This window comes from Enhydra lutris, unplaced genomic scaffold (genome assembly GCF_002288905.1).
Source record: "Enhydra lutris kenyoni isolate GAN:26980312 unplaced genomic scaffold, ASM228890v2 scaffoldscaffold46, whole genome shotgun sequence".
Classification (NCBI taxonomy): domain Eukaryota; kingdom Metazoa; phylum Chordata; class Mammalia; order Carnivora; family Mustelidae; genus Enhydra; species Enhydra lutris.
In genome coordinates this window covers 11,946,789-11,965,676 of record NW_019154130.1, presented here as the reverse complement: position 1 = coordinate 11,965,676, position 18,888 = coordinate 11,946,789, and the positions used below count along the sequence as shown (strand labels likewise).

General features: G+C 49.7%; 1 protein-coding gene across 1 annotated transcript in view; it reads right to left on the bottom strand.

Annotated features, from left to right (window-relative positions):
* Positions 1 to 18,888, bottom strand: part of LOC111156493 (ring finger protein, transmembrane 2) — a 66,849-nt gene that overhangs the window by 47,059 nt on the left and 902 nt on the right. The window contains exons 2-7 of the mRNA XM_022517430.1: positions 17,959 to 18,128; positions 17,393 to 17,451; positions 11,833 to 12,311; positions 11,369 to 11,445; positions 8,222 to 8,322; positions 4,866 to 5,019 (exon numbers count right to left, since the gene is read on the bottom strand). Coding sequence (XP_022373138.1) covers positions 4,866 to 5,019; positions 8,222 to 8,322; positions 11,369 to 11,445; positions 11,833 to 12,311; positions 17,393 to 17,451; positions 17,959 to 17,982 — 894 coding nt within the window. The 5' untranslated portion in view covers positions 17,983 to 18,128. The remainder of the gene's footprint in view (positions 1 to 4,865; positions 5,020 to 8,221; positions 8,323 to 11,368; positions 11,446 to 11,832; positions 12,312 to 17,392; positions 17,452 to 17,958; positions 18,129 to 18,888) is intronic.

The window sequence follows — 18,888 nt, the reverse complement described above, 5'->3', positions numbered from 1 at the left end:
AGTAGAGTCTGGCTGATACATAGAGAACAGGGTGAGGTGCAGTTGGAAGGGAAAACTAAGTGTAACGAGAAGGCAGGTGGACAGGTAGGTGGGACCAGCGGTGGAGAGCTGCAAAGCCCTACCTGCCTCCTCTCCAGGCAATCACCAACCAGTCCCTTGTTTCATCCCATATCTATTAAGTCTTTTTATCTTTGCAGTCTCTCAAGCAAGGTTTTGTTAACATCTCAATTTTCCACAGGATGCAATGTGTTCAGGGACACAAAATGACTCACCCGCAGCCCCATGGCTAGAATGCGGTAGGGTCAGGAGAGGCCCAGGAGCTCTGGCCTGTGGTCCATTCGGTGACCGGCAGGTGACCTCCTGCCACAGCCTTGGGAGTTAGAAGATATGGATTCTTACTCTGATTCTATAACTGACTAGTTGGGCATCTCATACCTCATTCAGTCTCAGGACAGTCAGTGAAGAAATGTCGAAAGACCCCTGTTCCTTAGAACCTGCGGATGTGACCTTATCTGGAAGGGGGGGCTGGCCTTTGAAGAAATGATTAATATTCTTGGCATGAGGAGAACATCCTGGACTATCCAGGACCCTAAATGTAATCACCTGTATCCTTATAAGAGACAGGGAGAGGAACACTTCATACATAGAGAAGGCCACGTGGCCACGGAGGCAGAGACTGGAATGATGAGGCCACAAGCCTAAAACACCAGCAGCTACCAGAAGCTGGAAAAGGCAAGGAATGGATCCTCCCCTACCATCTGGAAGGAGTGCCGCCCTACTGACAACCTTGATTCCAGCCCAGTGACGACACTAACTTTGGACTTCTGGCTTCTGGAACTACGAGAAAATGAATTTCTGTGCTTTTAAGGAACCAGACACACAGTGATTTGTTATAGCAGCCACAGGACACTGACACTGACCTTTCCATCTAGAAAGAGGCGGTAATGAATTCTCTCGCAGAGGGCTGAGGAGTGCCTGAAGGGAGTCAGGACATGGCAAAGAGTCTAGCAAGAACCAGATTGTACTGTGATAAGTAACCATTAACCACCTGTTTTCCTTACCCTTCTCCCACATCCACTTTGAGGTACAGCATGGGCCATGAAGCTGGGAGGCCCTGGGTGCGAAGCCCAGCTCCAGCACAAAGTGGTAACAGCCGTGGGACTTGAGAAGCCATCTGTCCCCTCAACCTCCCATCTCCTATCCATCAAGGCGAGTAATGGTAACCCACCTAAGAGGAAGAGCAAGGGGCCACATAAGGTAATTCATACATGAAGGGGTCTTAGCACAGAAGTTTCAGGTACACAGTTGGTGCTCAATAATTGTGAGATATTATTATTATTCCAGGCAGTCGATGCTGAGCTAGCTTTTTCATGCGGCTGGGTTCTCGTCTCTTGCTCTCAGTGGACACTGAAAAGTTTTCCCATCTTATTTCTGTCTGGAGATAATCAACCAAAAGGCACGGGGCAGGGACTGCGTGAGACTCCAGTTTCTCCATCACCAAACTGGCTTCCAAAGCGGATGGTACCACTTACACTCTCACCGGAAGCACATGAGTTCCGATTCTCCCGCAGCTCTGCCCACACGTGGTATGTGGTGTGGTCTGGCCTTTCCACCTTGGCCACCATCACCCACGTGCTTGGCACCTCACTGTGGTTTTCATTCCTAAAGACTGATGAGGCTGAGCATTTTTTCAGGTACCTATTTGCTACTAGTAGATCTTCGGTGAAGGGGGTTTAATTCTTTTGGCTGTTTATTAATTGAAAAAGAGTTTAATACATCTACTCTTTAAAAAGGGGTGGGCAGGGTTTGGGGAAGGCACCCAGGGGTAGAGAAACTTCCACAGGCAGGGAGTTATTATCCCCCTAGGTTGGAAGGGGTGAGAAGAGGGCATAATTATTAGCCCCCCGACAGGAAGCTGACTGCGGGGAGCTGCCCACGGTGGGACCTGTGTGTTCAGAGCTGTTTCCCACGTCTGTGAAAGGGGATAGTAGAAATAATAGTACCTACTCCATGGGGTGGTGCAGATTCAATGAGCTTATATGTATAAAGCACTTAGAACAGCACCGACCAGAAAGATGTCCCCATCCTGATCCCTCAAAGCTGTGAATGTTACCTTCCACAGCAAAGAGGACTTAGCAGTTGTGCCTAAGTTAAAGATCTTGGGATGGGAAGATTACCCTGGATTCTCTGGGTGGGTTTGATGTCATCAAAATGGTCCTCATGAGATGGAGGCAAGAGTTTCAGGTTAAAGAGGTGGGAAAGAAGAGGTCAGAGAGAAAAAAGAGAGAAGGACTCAACCTGCCATTACCAGTTCTGAGGACGGAAGAAGAGCACAGCCCTGCCAGCACCTGATGTTAGCCCAGTGAAACCCATTTTGGAATTCTGACTTCCAGAAGCACAAGACAACAAATGTATGGGGCAGTTTGTTATAGCTGTTGTAGACTCATACATGAGAGGAATTAATACCTCTGCCTCTCTCTCCCTTCAGGCTTCATGTTGGCTGAACCAAGCTGGAAGCGAGGGGCTGTAGGAGCGCATCTGTACAGTTCACCTGGGTCAGCCTCCAGGGCAGAGAGCAGGGTGGAAAGGACAGTGTGTACAGTGTATCTGGAGGGGCCACAGGAAGACATCCAGCACAATTATTATTCCCATTTTACAGATGGGGAAACTGAGGCACAAGAGGCTAAGTAATCCACCCGAGGTCACATAGCTAAGAAGGGGTATAGCTGGGCCTGAATGTTGACATGCCCGATGCTAAAGTCCACGTGTCTAACCATCGGGCCACGCTGCTTCCCACCGTCAAGTCCCTGCTACCGACCTGGTACTTGGCGTGAGCTCAGGAGGCAGAGGGCAATGGCGATGATGGTTTTGGAAGGGCAAGTGGGGAGGCATCTCAGGACTTGCTGAGGTCTGTTATTGCCCTTCTTTCTTCTCCAGGTCTATTTTCTGTCTTTATGCCATTTTAGACTCCCTGGTCCTGCCTCTGGGCATCAGACCTGTGACTTCATCTAAGGCAACCACCCTAGCCTAGATTTTGGTTCACTTGAATAAACCATGCAGTGGGTAGTGAAGCTGAGACGTGGGGGGGGGGGGTGCAAAATCAGACTCAGACTGCCCTGGTGAGAAATAAGAAGAAATATCTCTACTGGTCTCCACCTCCGGTTGCTGACAATGAGCTCCTAAATCCCTTGGAATTTCCTGGAGTATCTTTGGCTCTGATGAGGTGATTCCTGGTAGGCTCCTAGAGTGGGGCTGGTCACCAGAAAAACCACACCGTGATAGAAGCTTAGGACTTTCAGCCCTACCTCCCTTATTGCAGAGATGGGAGAGGGGCTGGAAATGTAATGATCGATCATGCCTATGTGATATGGCCTCCATAAACATCCCAGTCGTGCAGGGTTCTGAGAACTCTGGGGTTGGTGAACATGTCCTGTGCCCAGGACCCTTCTGGACCCCACCTTATGTGCCTCATCTGGCTATTCCTCAGTATCCTTTATCATACCCTTTACCATAAGCAGGTAAATGAAAGTAAGTGTTTCCCTGAGTTCTGTGAGCTATTCTAGCAAATGACTGAGCCTGAGGAGTGGCTCGAGGAACCCTGATTGATAACCAGTTAGTCAGAGCACAGGTAACAGTCTGGCCTGGCAGCTGCTACCTGAAGTGGGGTGGGGACAGTCTTGTGGGACTAAGCCCTTCACGTGTGGGATGGGATCCTATCTCCAGTCAGAGAGTGTCAGAACTGAGTTGAACTGTAGGACACTGAGCTGGGATCAGAGCATTGCCTGACATGTGGGGAAACCCACACATGTGGTGTCAGAAGTATTGAGTGTGTGAGAGAAGGGACATGGCAGTGTTTTTTTGATGCACTTGGCCAATGGCTTTGGGCTCTCAAGATGGACAGCCAGTTCCAACCTGCTCTCCTGCCAGCCAAGGCCTGTGATGAATTCTGGGCTCTCTGAAGTTGAAAAGATGGCTTCTTTTAGAGAGTGGAAAGTAGGAGTCTTCAGAAATTTTTGAGTGCATCTCCCTCTGCCCAGATTCCCTGCTTCAAGTCTTTTTACAGAGGCACTGGCGTTAATTAACCCTTAAAGATGATGTCTTTTCCCAACTCTGCCCAGTCTTCGTAATTGCAAGTTACCTACCGCAGCACCTGCCTGCAGACCTTTCCTGCAGGCAAAGCACCCCTGCCACCACACCCCAGCCTGTGGTGTGGCAGACATCCCTAACCGATCACGGAGTTTGTTTCTTCTGAGCCTCAGTACCCTTCCCTTTAAAAAACAACACTCCTGAAGTCACAAAGAGTTGAAACCCAAGACAGCCATCCTTCTCTGGGAGAAGCAGGACCCAGGGCAGGTCAACATGCTTTCTTCCTTTCTCAGGTGTCATTTAGATGAAAATCGCATGAAGGGCAGTTTTGAACAATGAAACTCAGAAGTGCCCTTGCAGGGACACCTGGGTGGCTCAGTCGGTTAAGCCTCTGCCTTCCGCTCAGGTCATGATCCCAGGGTCCTGGGATCGAGTTGCACATTGGGCTCCCTGCTCAGCAGGGAGCCTGCTTCTCCCTCTGCCTCTGTCTGCCTCTCTGCCTACTTGTGCACGCACACGCACTTTCTCTCTCTGACAAATAATAAATAAAATCTTAACAAAAAAAAAAAAAAAAAAGAAAAGAAATGACCTTGCCGAGTAGAGGATGGCGGTGACAACAAAGAACATGCTTGGACTCGGGGAAAAATAAGGGGTGGGTGTCAGGCTCTGTTTATTTCATATGGCGGCATCGGCTCTGCCCACACCTCCTCTTAAGGTGCCCCAAGTCCCCCATATGATCGGCGTGACTGGGGCTACCTGTGGCCACAGCCAGTGCCTACCTTGGACTTGACGGCCAGGATGACCTTGGGCAGGGCCACAACGAGGCACTTGAGGGCGATGGTGACATACTTCAGCACAAAATCAGCAATGCCCACGATCCACAGCAGGTCGAAGAAGTCCAGCGTCTCCAGGTTGGGTTTCAGGAATATGAGGCTGGTGGAGGGGTGGGGGAGAGATGGTTCAGAGAGTCCAGACGCTCGCTTAGGATCCCTGGCCCTTGGCGGCTCCCTCTATCCATTCTGGGAGCCTTGTAAGTATCTGTAGACAGGGCCCTGAACTGGGAATCAGACATTTGTGTCCTGTTCCTGAATCTGCTACTAACTTGCTGTGGAACCTCAGGTAGGTGTCTTGACCTCTCTGAGCCTCCATTCCCCTGAGGGCTCTGCAGCAAGGTTGGCCAGGAGCCTCATTAATTAAGGTGCCCTCCAGTTTTATAAGTCCACGGCAGGCTTCAATAGAGGAAGCAAAAGGGAGGGAGGCAGGTAGGCTGGTAGCACTATGCAAGGAGGAGGGCAACGGATGTGCAGACACTGTGCTAAGCCTTCTGCTCACTGTATCTCATCGTCCTGCCTGGTGAACATCGCTTATTCCCACTTTAAAACTGAAGCACTGAAGCTTGGAGAGGTGAAGTAAGTGGCCCAAGGTCACAGGTACGATAAGCTTATGGGCACTGATATCAGATAGTCCTGAATTTGAATCCAGTTTCTTCCATTTATTGGACCCCGGGTGAATAATGTTATCTCTGTAAGCCTCAGTGTTTTTCTCTGCAAAATGGGACTCCTTCCTTCCTTCACACTGTTATTGGTGGGATCTGATGAGATAATAGACGTACTACAGACCTGCCACGGAGCAGTGAAAGGAACAGCAGCTCTAGGAGGTAGGCACTGTTACGACCCCATTTTGCGGATGAAGAAACGGAGGCACAGAAAGATAAAGTAACATACATAAGGTCTCCAAATGCTAAGGGGCACAGGCAGATGCGGACCTGGGTTGTCCTGGCTGTAGTTAGCACTTTCAATCTTAACCCCATAGCAGCGCTACTCAGAGTACGTAAACCCAGTCTACCCAACTTACCCAGGTAAGTTAACCTCACACTCAGTTTTTGCACTTACCTTGTTAAACACAGACAACAAGCCATTCTCCAACTTCGACCACACTTCGAGTCACACTGTCTCTACTGTCTCTGAGAGTGATGGTATTATTCATAATAATAACATAATAGCTAGGATATCTAGGCTGTTTACATCATTGCTGGCTGATCCTACAGACTTTACATGTCTTAACTCATTTCATTTTCCCAAAGACCCTACGAGGCAGGTGCTAAGATTATTGCCATCTGAGCTCGAGAAACTAGAGCACCAAGAGGTATAGTCACCCGCCCACGGCTCTTGGGCTGGAATGAGAGCCAGGATAGGAAGCAGCATCCAAACTGCACTGGTCCACTCGCTTTTCCCCCTGCTGGATTTGAGGCTCTGAGTGAAGGCCACTCCAAGTCCTCTCTATTCCCCGTAGAGCAAGGAACAGTGCACACAGCCCAGCGAGGATGCTTTCTGAATGCTTCCAACCTGTTCTGCTGGGCTGGCAGGAAATAGCACAAACTGGGCCCTCTTATTATATAAAATACAATATATATAAGATATGTATTATACACATCTCCCGATACCGTCCATGTCCTTTCGCATTCTAGTCTTGTCTCTGGAGGATGCCTTGCCTCCAGGTTGGAGTGGTCACCCACGTCATAACTCAGGGTGAGGCTGGCAGCTCTGAGCACCCTTTGTCTCGCTACCCTGGGACCCTGGGCTGGTTGGCTCTGCTTCTCTATTACACTTCTGTGATGGCAGTACCATGAACGCCTGCCTCCCACTTCATCTCACAGACACCAGCTGCTGTTAGACTCACCTGTCTGGGTTGTAGTTCACCATTTTAGGTTTTTTTTTTTTTTCCCTGTTTTTGCTTTTTGGAGGGCCAAAGTGTTTTTGCAGATTGATTGCTAAGTCCACTTCCTTCTCTCTCTTTTTTTTTTAAAGATCTCATTTATTTATTTGAGAGAGAGCACAAATTACGACACACACGCGTGGCAGGGGAAAGGGCATAGAAGAAGAGAATCTTAAGCAGACTCCACACCCAGGGCAGAGCCTGACATGGGGCTTGATCCCAGGGCCCTGAGATCACGATGTGAGCAGAAACTAAGAGTCAGATGCTTAAGAAACTGCACCACCCAGGTGCCCAAGTCTACTCGTTTTTAACATTCACTATTAACTTTAATGGACTTTAATTCATCATGAAAGAATAGTATTAATTATGAGAGGATTACGGTATATCCGGGTTTCAGTTTACCCAGTACTTTTTCTGTGTTATAACGTCTGGCCTTCCAAATAATTAGCCCGTCGGGTGGATAAGGCAAGAATCACCTGGTCCCAGTTTCACAATGGGGAAACTGGCATAAGGATTTTCCATTATTTGCCAAAGGGCACAAAGCTGATAAGTGGAAGGATGCTGGTCATCAGATTGCAAATCCTAGGAAGATTCAACCTCACTGTCAAAGACTGCCTATCAGGACTAAGACTCATTAGGAAAAGCTTCATGAAGCTGCAGTTTCCCCACCTGTGAAACGGGGCCAGCAATACCCTGCTGGGTCACTGGGAGGGTAAAATAAGATAATGGCTATGGGTATCACTTACAAACACACTCTAGACTGATGACATTATTACAGAAAGGGGCTCAACTCTGTTGCTTTTCTCCCAAGCTTCTCTCTTTCCGGGCTGCCAGTTTGACACAGCCCTGGTTCGATGGGGGCACAGAGGTCTGAGCCTGTGAATGTGATCATGCCCAAAGAATGGCATGAGGTGGGAATTCATCCATGTTTCTGGGAAACACTACCTCCTCCACCCTCCACCCACCAGGACCTTGATAATCTGGACTAGACAATAATGCAGCGTGTGCGATGTGTCTTGATGCCTTAGAACTGACTCCCCAAACTGCTTTTATGGAGGGGTCCCAGAAAGCGAAGAAACTGCCCGTTCCTCAAAGTCCATTTTTAAAAGAGACAGACGTGATTTGGAAGCCTGGCTGGAGTTTCAGCCTCATCCTACAGGCCCTCCCTGGTCAACCCTCTCCCACCTACCCACTGCGTGGTTACTAGGAACCGTAAATCACACATGTGGCTTGCAGTGTATTTCCACTAGAGAGCTTTGCTCCAGCACGCATATATACATATACATACGAGAGGGTGGAATTAAAAACTTAGATGACACAGAGCTGCTGCATCGTTCTCAAGTAAAGGAGCTGTGTGCCCCAAGCCCAGCAAAGAATCCCCCACCTTCCCACCACAGGTCAGACCCCCCTGCCCACTCACCTGTTGTACAGCTGTTGGGAACTGAATGTATAGAGCACATACAGGGTGTTCCCCGCCAGAAAGGCCAAGATCCACAAGATGACCAGCACCGACCTCTTTTCCTGGAGACAAAGCAAGAGACTTGTAGGGATGCTGCAATGTCAGAGGTGCACATCGCAAAACATTCCAGAATGTTCTCTGACAAGTGGCCACTTTCCCTTTCTTAAAGGTTTAGAAGAAGTAGGGCTGATGGTGAAGGGAAGGGCACTGGCATCTTCCCATCCCACTGGAGCCCAAGGGGTGGTCCCAGAGAAGGTGACAGAAATGTGGAACCTGCTATGTGAGAAAGCAGGAAGGCCCTACGGTTAGCATGGATTCTGGAGCCAGATGGCCTGGGTTCAAATACTTGATCTGTAACCACAAGGCTGGGCAAGTTACTGAAACTCTCTGTGTTTCCCTCTCCTCATCTGTAAAATGGGTACATAGTGGGACTCCATTAGAGTTGTGAGAACCGCTTCACAAGAAATGCTTAGAATGGTGCCTGCAGGCAGTCAGTATTGGTTCACGGTTCCTGTAAGGAAATCTGTAAGGACTGGGGACGCATTGAGCGGGGAAACAGTTCTTGCTCAAGGGCAATGTGTTAAGCCTCAGTACTCTCACTTGAAAACAAGAGTTCTGCTAAGGAGGAAGGAAAATCCAAAAACGCAAACTTTCAGTCTGGTATGGGCTCATGTTTCGGACTCACCAAATGGCAGGATCTAGGATTCAGACTATACAACCCAGCAGTCGATTCAGATCTATAGGCTGGCCAATTCTCCTCTCCCTTTTTCTAGCCTGGATCTCAGGGTTATTATCCTGGCCTGACGTTCAACGCAGGGACACGGTCACAGGGTTCAGTTCAAGCTCACACACGTGGCCAACAAAGTCTTTCCCCAAACCAACCCTATTTCCTTCTCCAGCCTCATTTCTGATAAGTCCCCAGGAAGCCAACCTGGAAAACCTTCTTGGTTTCCTGTTTCCCCGCAGCTTCGCAGACTGAGAGCCATCCCGGGGAATGTATAGAGGAGGGGCCGGGCAGGGTGTGCTCCTGCCTGTGTAGTCTGGGAGACTCACGCAGACCCCTGTGCTGCTGATTCCCAAAAGCTCAGCTTTTCCTGGATCAGGGCAGCTGCATTGCTAGAATGAGATGAGGTCATAACTTTCTCAGTGTAACCTTCCCTGCGGTTTTGGTAAATGCTCCACTGTCTCCAGACACAGCTCAGTGCCTCGCGCATGGTTACAGAGCACCTTTCCATAGGGTAGACAAAATAAATGCATCTCCATCCACCCATTATTCCAGGAGCGGTCAAGGTTAATGACCCTAGAAACCACCTCCAACCAAACAACCGCTCTTATCCATGTGAATGATCTACTCAGCAGCCCTTCTTACTCCAATAAATAATGGATTCCAGTTTAATCCCCCTGTAAATCCAAACCAGAGGTGGAATACGGAGAATTAGCAATGCCCTGAGAAGCCAGACTCTGAAGGACAAAAGGGGAGAGTTCTCCAGCAGTAAGTTGATATTTCTAAACTTACTAAGGGTCATGCAGAATCTCTTTCACGGAAAACGTGTATAGACAGGCAAAACATCAGCTGTGTCTTCACAGGGTTCAAGGATTCCTACCTACAACACCTATCCACGGATAGAGGCATCCTCTGAGCCTTAAAATTTAAGCTAAGGCACCATTTGGATGTTTCTGTATTTGAGAGAGAGCCCCCCAAAGTGTGCTACCATGGTACTGTTCAGCCTGCTGTTCTAATAACAGCAGAGAGGAGTCTGTATGAAGAAGATGAGACTGAGGGTCAAGAAGAACCTATGGTTCCAGGCCCAGCTCTGGACTTCAATGTGCTCGAGTGTCAAGGGGAGACTGAGCTGCCTTCTGTGTTTCACAGAGGTCCAGATGGTTTTAAGAGAGCACCAGAGAACGATGGAGAGAAGGACCAGAGAGTATGGTGGCTGTTAGGGGATCACACACACAGTAGAAGGCATAGGCTTATTAAAAGTAGCTCAATTAAATGTTTCCTGTACGCCAGGCCCTGTGCTAAACACCTCCTAACGCTATCTCATTTGACGCCCCCTCTACGCATGTATGAAGTTGGTGTGAATGGTTCATTTTCCAGGGTGGCACCGGAGACTGAGATCACCAAGGTAACCTATCCTAGGGCCTGCATGCTGGTGGCCAGAGGAACTGGGATTTCAGCTGGGGGTGAACACAGCCTGTGGGCCTGAGGCCCGGGTTGACAGCCTGACACCACCACTTTCAGGGACTGTGTGACCTCATACACAAGGCACTTAGTGTCTCTGAGCCACTGCTTCCTCATTGGGAAAATGAGCTAAGAATGATTCTGCCTCCTTCCTGGGCTGCTGAGACAAATCTGCAAGATGAGCTCTGCCGGCCGCCCAGTTGTGTGCTCGGCCTGGTTAGTGCCGCACGGAGATTAGATGAGAATTTGGGACAATGGTGGTGATGCTGGATGGTGAAGCTGGTGGACCTGCAGCATCAGCAGGATGGCCTCAACCGTGGGAGTGGCCAGGCAGATAAGGGTGCTGTGGGCACATGGGGGAGACACTGCTGTTGGGAGGGTGTGGGAGAAGGACAGCACAACTGGGGATCTGCCCAGGAGTGGCAGGTGGAAGAGTGGCCTCCTGGGGACGGCCCCATCCCAGTCCCTATCACCTAGTCCCTATCACCTGTGGCTATGTTAGTGGAATTTAGATGGTTAATCAGCTAACCTTGAGATGGGGAGACTCCTGGATTTTCCAGCTGGGCCCAGTGTAATCTCAAGAGTCCTTAAAAGCAGAAGTGGAGACAGAGGGGAGAGTTCACAAGGAGATGTGACTATGGACAGACAGGTGGGCGTAGAGGTGTGACATTGTGCGCTCGGAGGAGGTGGCAAGGGGCCACGAGCCAAAGAATGTGGGTGACCTCTAGAACCAGGGAAAGGCAAGGCAAGGTAATCTCCTTTGGACCCTCCCAAAAGAATAGTCATGTTGACAGCAGATCTTCACCTGGAAAGACTCACTGATCAACAGAACTATCGGGGAGTAAATCTATACTGTTTTAAGCCATGGAGTTTATGGTCACGTGTGACAGGTGCCTAGGAGAGCGGTTCGCCAGGTGACTCACCTTCAGAGAAACCTGTTCTCGAAGCGTGGAGTTGGCGTAGGCGAAGGTGCTGGCCATCCCGATGCACACGGAAATGCCTGCGGGACAGAAGAGGTCTGCGCCATCCTCTCAGACTCCTCGGGCCTGGCCCTAGCTTACTCGGCACCGTGTGCAACATCACGACGTCACCACCCTCTATTCCTTCATGCCAACCAAGCAGCAAAGGAAGTTTCTGCAGGGCCAACGACAACCCCCACTGGACAGAGGATGCCACAGGCTCAGAGAAGGTGAGTGACTTGTCCCAGGTCACACAGCTGCCCAACCAGGCTTGCCATCCAGGTCTGACTTGGAATCCCACACTCTTAAGCACTGGGTACCATGAAGGCCTCTGAAACCCTGCCTTGGCCTGTGGGATGAAGGGCCCCCGACCTGACAGGTGAAGCCCCAGGCTGCCACACCTGCGATCCCCCCATGCCTGGACTCACCAAGCTTGTGTTGGAAGCACACTTTGGCCAGGAGGATCAGGATGAAGGGCAGCCCCTTCTGGAGCCAGCAGACCACGGCCTTCAGCTCGGACAGGGCAGGGGCAGGTGTCCCTGGCTGCTCGTCGCTTCCCTCATCTGAGTGGGCACGGTGGTCCCCGCCCACGTGCTGCAGCAGCGAGCTCCCACGGTGGCCGCTGTGGTGGAAGTGGTGGTGGGGCTGGCGGTGGTGGTAGGCGCCCCCCTCGCCCCGGCCCCCGGCCTCCTCCCTGGACACAGGCATCTGGATGAACACGTCTCCGCCTCCGGCCGACGCCCCCAGCACCAGGCTGGATGGGAATGGGGTGGTGGGCAGGCTGCCCGCTGGGAGGCCAGGGAGACCAGAGAAGAGCGCGGGTGGGGAGGCCGACTCTGCCTTCAGGCTTTCAAAGACACCGCCTTCATCCACACTTGCCTCAGAGCTGAGCGCTTGGCTGCGATTTCTGGGCCAGCGGGGAAAAGAGAGCCCCGTCAAGTCAGTAGGGAGAGAAAGACGGCACCCCAGTAGAGGATGGGGGGGCAAATAACATCCCAATATTGTTGCAGGCTGAATTGCTCCTGCCCCCAACATTCCTATGTTGAAGCCCTAACCCCTGGACCTCAGAAAAGCAACCATATTTGAAGATGAGGTCCTTACAGTTGGTGATTAAGTTAAAAGGAGGGCTTTAGGGTAGGTCCTGATCTAATATGTCTAGTGCCTTTACAACAAGAGATTAGGACATGGACACACACAGGAAGATGATCATGTGAGGATGCAGGGAAAGGAGGCAGTGATCCACAAACCAAGGAGAAAGGTTTCAGAAGAAACCGACCCGCCCACATCTTTATCTTCGACTTCCAACCTCCAGAATAGTGACACGATAAATCGCTAACTTTTAAGCCATCCAGTGTGCGGTACCTTGTCACAGAAGGCCTGGAAAACTGAGACAGAGAGCACCAACAACAGGGCCATAATCTTCATGGAGAATTTACTGTGTGCCAGATACTTTTCTAACGTGGCTTCCCATTGATTGAATCATGACACCCTCCCATCAACCCTGTGAGTTAGGTACTAATAATACAGCCCCACCTTACAGATCAAGAAACTGAGGCACAGAGAAAGTAACACGTCCTGAGTCACACAGCGGTAAGGGACAGAGCAGGAGAGACTTGACTTTAACTCCAGAGCCTGCTTTCTTTCTTTCTTTCTTTCTTTTTTTTTTTTTAAGATTTTATTTATTTATTTGACAGATAGAGATCATAATTAGGCAGAGAGGCAGGCAGAGAGAGAGGAGGAAGCAGGCTCCCCACTGAGCAGAGAGCCTGACGTGGGGCTCAATCCCAGGACCCCGGAATCATGACCTGAGCCGAAGGCAGAGGCTTTAACCCACTGAGCCACCCAGGCGCCCCCAGAGCCTGCTTTCTTTACTACTCTACTCTACTGAAAAGCCAGCACAGATTCTATGATTCTAGAATAACCTCAGGAACCCAGGGACCCTGGCCCTGTATTGTTCGGTGACTCCCAGTTTCCAAGAGGGCCCCACCTTGGTCACAGCTGGTATTTGGAGGGTAGCACATAGTAATATCAAGAAGAGGGCCGCCTGGGTGGCTCAGAGGGTTAAGCCTCTACCTTCAGCTCAGGTCATGATCTCAGGGTCCTGGGATCAAGCCCCGCATCAGGCTCTCTGTTCAGTGGGGAGCCTGCTTCCCCATCTCTCTCTCTGCCTGCCTCTCGGCCTACTTGTGATCCCTCTCTCTGTGTCAAATAAATAAATAAAATCTTTGAAAAAAAAAAAAAAAGAAAAAAGAAGACTCCACATAAGAGTCCACATTCAAACCCCAGCCCCACACTTTCTAGGGGCCTTAGCAATCTGGCACTCACTTTTCTCACCTGAAGATGGTAGAAGCACCATTCCTATACAGAATTCCTGTGCAATTGAATTTAGCACAGCCTTTTCAGTGTACCCAGCCCAGAGCAGGTGCTCAATTCATGGGAACGATGACTTCAAATCTTTCTAGAGGGACCCCCAGGGCCAACTGCCTTCTCTAGTTCCAGGCATGGCCTCCTGTACTAGCACCTGGCTAAGGGTTCTGTGGCTCTCTGAGAGATATTGTGGAGGAGCAGAGAGCCCAGAATTACCCCTACGAGAATGGAGAGCCTCAACCCAGGTATGCTCTGCACCACACCCAGGAGGTCTGGAGGTCATCTCTCTTGGGCTTGCCCCCTTTTCAAATGGGAGCACTATGTGGAAACAAGAACTGATTTGCTAGGTGTGCACCTGTCACACCTGTCGGGGGAGGAGCCTATCAGGGGAGGAGCAGAGAGCCTCCCTCTTCTCGCTCGCCCCCAAGACACCTCCCAGACCCCTAGGGTACTTAAAATATGTCACGACCTTACTGACGTGAGAGCTGAGTTCCAGCCATCCTCTGTGGTCCCCACAACCTGGGGCACGCAGTAGGTAGTCAATAAACGTGTGCTAGCTTTCATCCAAGTGCATCACGCTAGACTGTATAATCTTTACTTGGAGACCAGGATCATATAAAAAACACATATTTGATTATTTTCACTGTCCCACTAAAAGGGCTTCCCATTCTAAACTTCCTTCTGCAGGTTCACATAAACACTATCCATTGGGACGAATATCATTCCCATTTTACAGATTAAAAAACTGAGGCTCAGAGAGACAAAACTGTCAGATGCACTGGATGCTCTGGGTCCAAACTCCAATGTCATCATGTGCCTTGTTCTCACTGCCCAAGGGCTTCCTACTGCAGGGTCTTTGCACAGACACTGGGATGTCTTCCCACCCCCAGCCCATCCTACCTGGGTCACCTATGCTCATTCATCAGATTGCAGCTAAAATTTCTCCTGCTTGGTGGTGTCCTTCCTACCTCCCAGACAATGACAGTGTTTTCACTCTACCCTGACCCACTGCCTGGTACTGACCCCAAGTGTCATTTCACTGTCTACCTATGACTCTCAACCTTGGAGGCACATTATAATCACTCAGGGGAGCTTCTGAAAAATACAGGTGCCTAAGACCCAGTGTTAACCAACTGAATCAAAATCTTTGGGGGTGGGCCTTGACATCTCCAGTTTGTGAGATCCCTCTAGGTGATTCTAATGCTCAGTCAGCACCGAGAACAGCATTTTAGCCTGGGCCTTGCTCCAAGAGGTCAAAGATCCCGATTATTTGTTCCTACTGTCTCTCTCCTGCCCAGCACAATGCACTAGGCACACACAGCATGGTCAATAAATACTATTTGAAAGAATGAATGAATGGGCTTACTAAAGGCACTGAGAAGGCCTGCAACTGAAGAAAAAATTAATTTTGTTGAAACTTAGTGTTTTCCAACCTTATCTGACCATGGGATTCTTTTATTCTGTGGGAAATCTATTACCATCTTAGAGGACACTTGTGAAACCCAGCAGGGGAAATGCTGGCCTAGAGAAATCTCAGGGCTGGCTTCTCTAGCTCTATAAACTTGACCTAGGAAGAAATGATCATAAACCTGGTGCAAGGGAAGGAGCTTAGAGATGGCTACTCTTTCTCCCTCCCCATGGCCTATCCCTGCTGGCTCCCCAAACCCAAGAGATGTATGGTCCTACTCCCTCGGGCTTGGGATAACAATAAAAATAATATTAGTAACAACAACAACAACAGACACCATGGCTGTGACCCTCAAGGGGCCGTGAGCTTTCTCTGCACTTTAAGAAACTGAGCTCAGAAAGCAGGAGTCCTGGCAGGTGCCCACGCTGACCCACCTAGGGGCCAGCCTCTCTCCGCCAATGGGCCCTGGAAAGCCTTCCTGGCCCCCTGAGCTCACCAGCATGGAGCTTACTGGGCTCAGGGGGCCTCTAGAGCAACCAGCGAAGACTCAACCCACCAAAGGGCTTTTTATAGCTGGCCTCCCTTCCCTGGGCCCCTTCTCAGTATCCAGCCGAGATTTCAGCCTAAATGGGAAAGCATATTCCTTGGAGGACCAAGGCTGTGCTTCCAACTTAACCATTTCAGGGCTAAAATTCGAGGCAGCCCAGGAGAAGAGGATCGACCCAGATAGGATGCAATCATAATGTGGAGACACAAAGCTTGAACTATGGGGGGGTGGAGGGTGGTGATGGGCTGGGCCTGAACCTCAGCCTGTTGCTTCCTGGCTGTGTGACTACAAGCAATTTACTTCCCCTCTCTCAGCCTCAGTTTCTTGAACCATAAAAAGAGCGGTAAAAATAGCCCCGGCCTCATCAGGCTAGTGTGAGGGGGGGTGCAGGGTCAGCACGCAATACATGGTGGCCATTATTTTTCTGCTGCAGTCTCTGCCCACCAAGACCCCAGGGTTCACTCAAGAGCAGATGGCGATTCTGTCTTCAGAAGCTAGAGAAGCTCCAAGAGGCACGCTTATTACAAGCCAGAGGCCGTGTTTGTGCATTTTCATGCTCATTCATCAACAACCCTGAGTTTTATTATGGATTTTATCGGGGGAGAAACTGAGGTCCAGGGGTGGAGTCCCTCGCCAAAGGCACCGCAGGTAGAAAATGGCTAAGCTGGGATTTTGGCTAAGGGTCCTCTGACTTAAGGCCAATGCTCTTTCTTGTAGAACAGGCAGGGTTGATGATGTAAAACTCAGTTTTGTTTTGGTTTTTTTTTTAAAGATTTTATTTATTTATTTGACAGAGAGATCACAAGCAGGCAGAGAGGCAGGCAGAGAGAGAGGAGGAAGCAGGCTCCCCGCTGAGCAGAGAGCCCGACGCGGGGCTCGATCCCAGGACACTGAGATCATGACCTGAGCCGAAGGCAGCGGCTTAACCCACTGAGCCACCCAGGCGCCCCGCAAAACTCAGTTTTAATGGGACTGGTAGACACACTATGACCTCGTCGTCAACCTTGGGCTTGCAGCTCCCCCTCCCCCATGGGATGTGAAGATGAGAAGCTCAGCTCCCCCTCCTGGGATGTGTGTGCAGCACAGGTGGAGAGTGTTAGCGTGAGAATACATCTCCATGGTGTGGAGTCTCTCCGACTTCACTAGACAATAATGCTAGCTCATGAGTGTTTTCACAGATTTTTCTATTTGTCTAATTGGCATCTGCTAATAAAAGCTGTGGCCTGTGCTTACTCCTTGTCTCTTCCTGCCTCCTGACAGTGGTGCTTCCTGGTAAGGTGTGCCCTGCCCTCTTGGGAAATGTAAATAACATTTATGTTGTGTAACTATGTTAGGTAAATAACAAAAATCTTCTCTCAGCACTGTTAGCCTCTCTGTGTCCTCACTCACTCAACTAAGTTAAAATCTATGGGAACGATCACTGATGCAATGAGCCAAGAGGATCCCCTGTCCCACAGGTTTTGGAAATTACCCTAAAGCAACAGCAAGCTGCTATATTGAGAAGTACGTGCCATCACTGGGCAAAGCAGTTTCCAACCAGACCTCCTTTGCTCATCTCACAAGCAACCCTGAAAGGTGGGTACTATTCACTCAGATTTGTGTTGCCCCAGACCACCTGAAATCCAGAACCTCCAGATAGAAGGAAACCAGGAGAGGTCTTACCTACCTTTCAGGTGGACCGTTATCCGTGTTACTACTGTGGCGTCTCTGCATTTTCCTTAAGACCTGAAAGTCAACACATGGCATGAGCCAGTCTCTCAACATTCTCATTGTCAGTCGGATTGCTAAGGCAACTGTAAACAAGTACTATTACTCCTACTTCGCATCCCCAGAACTCTGACATGCTGCAAACCCAGCTTGCATCTTTTAAGTCATCCAACTCTTCATTCAACATTCAATCCCAGGGAGGAAAGTGTTATCACCCCATTTTGCAGACAAGGATGTTGATACCCAGAGGCGGAGGAAGACGTCCTCATGGGAGAGGCGGCTATGAAATGTGGAGCAGGGAGGTGCTGGAGGATGGAAGTGCGAGACATGGCTTCGGCACTGACGCTGCTCCTAACGTGTGTGATTTGTGGTTGGACAAATCAGCAACCTCTCTGTGGCCTCAGATTCCCCATCTGTTAAATTGGGGGGTTGGGGGTGTGGTGTGACCGAAACCCAAAGCTCCCTTCCAGCCCTCACATGTAATACGATGGTAATAGGGATGTGAATTCTATGGAGACATGTCACCTGGTTCACTGTTAGGAGCCACATGGACTTCAGAACTCCATGTTGATGATGTCTGAGCGGGGCCTGCAGGGCTCTGACGGGGTTGTGACCCCTAGAATTCAGCGATAGCGGGCCTCTCGGTCCTCTTCAGAAGGATGCACAGGTCACCAGAGCTTACCAGACTCCAAACCCTGGAGGGAAGAGAACACTTAAGGGAATAGTCTGTGGAATGGCTTGAACCTGAGAATGTCTTAGGGCATCATGGGTAGCTCTAAGCATATGGTTCTGTCTGCTCCCTATCTCCGGTTAGCCTCTCACTGATCCCTCTTTAGGACTCCTGAGGATGTTATCTTAACGTATTTTGTTCTGTTATCAAACTCTGATTGGGGAATACAGAAAATACGTGTGAGGCCCTCTAATGGATTCCCATTGCAACCAGAATAAAATCCAAACTTTGCTTATGGCCTACAGGTTCTGCCTGATGAAGCTTCACCTATTTCCAATCTCATTTCCCCCTACTCTTCCTTTACCCTCTCCCCACCAAGCACACTGGCCTTTTTGTTTTTCAAACAGGCAGGCTTGTCCCTGCCTCAGGGCCTTTGTACTTGCTCTTCTCGATTCCTTCAATGCTTTTCCTTCTGTCTAACTTCCTCAGGTCAAATGTCACTTCCTTCCAGAGGCCTTTTCCTCTCATCCTCCTGACTCACCACATATTGCCCTGTTTTATCTTCTTTATAAAACTTATTTACTTACATGTTTGCTTATTTATGATCTGTCCCCCATAAGAATGTAAATGCCACAAAAGCAGGGATCCTATGTCTGGCTCACCCGGGTACCTCAGCATCCAGAACTGCCTAGCACAGAGTTGCATTCAACAAATAAATATTCGGATACTTATTCAATATTTATCTTGGGATCTCAATTAATTTTTTGTATATTCCTTTCTCCCTC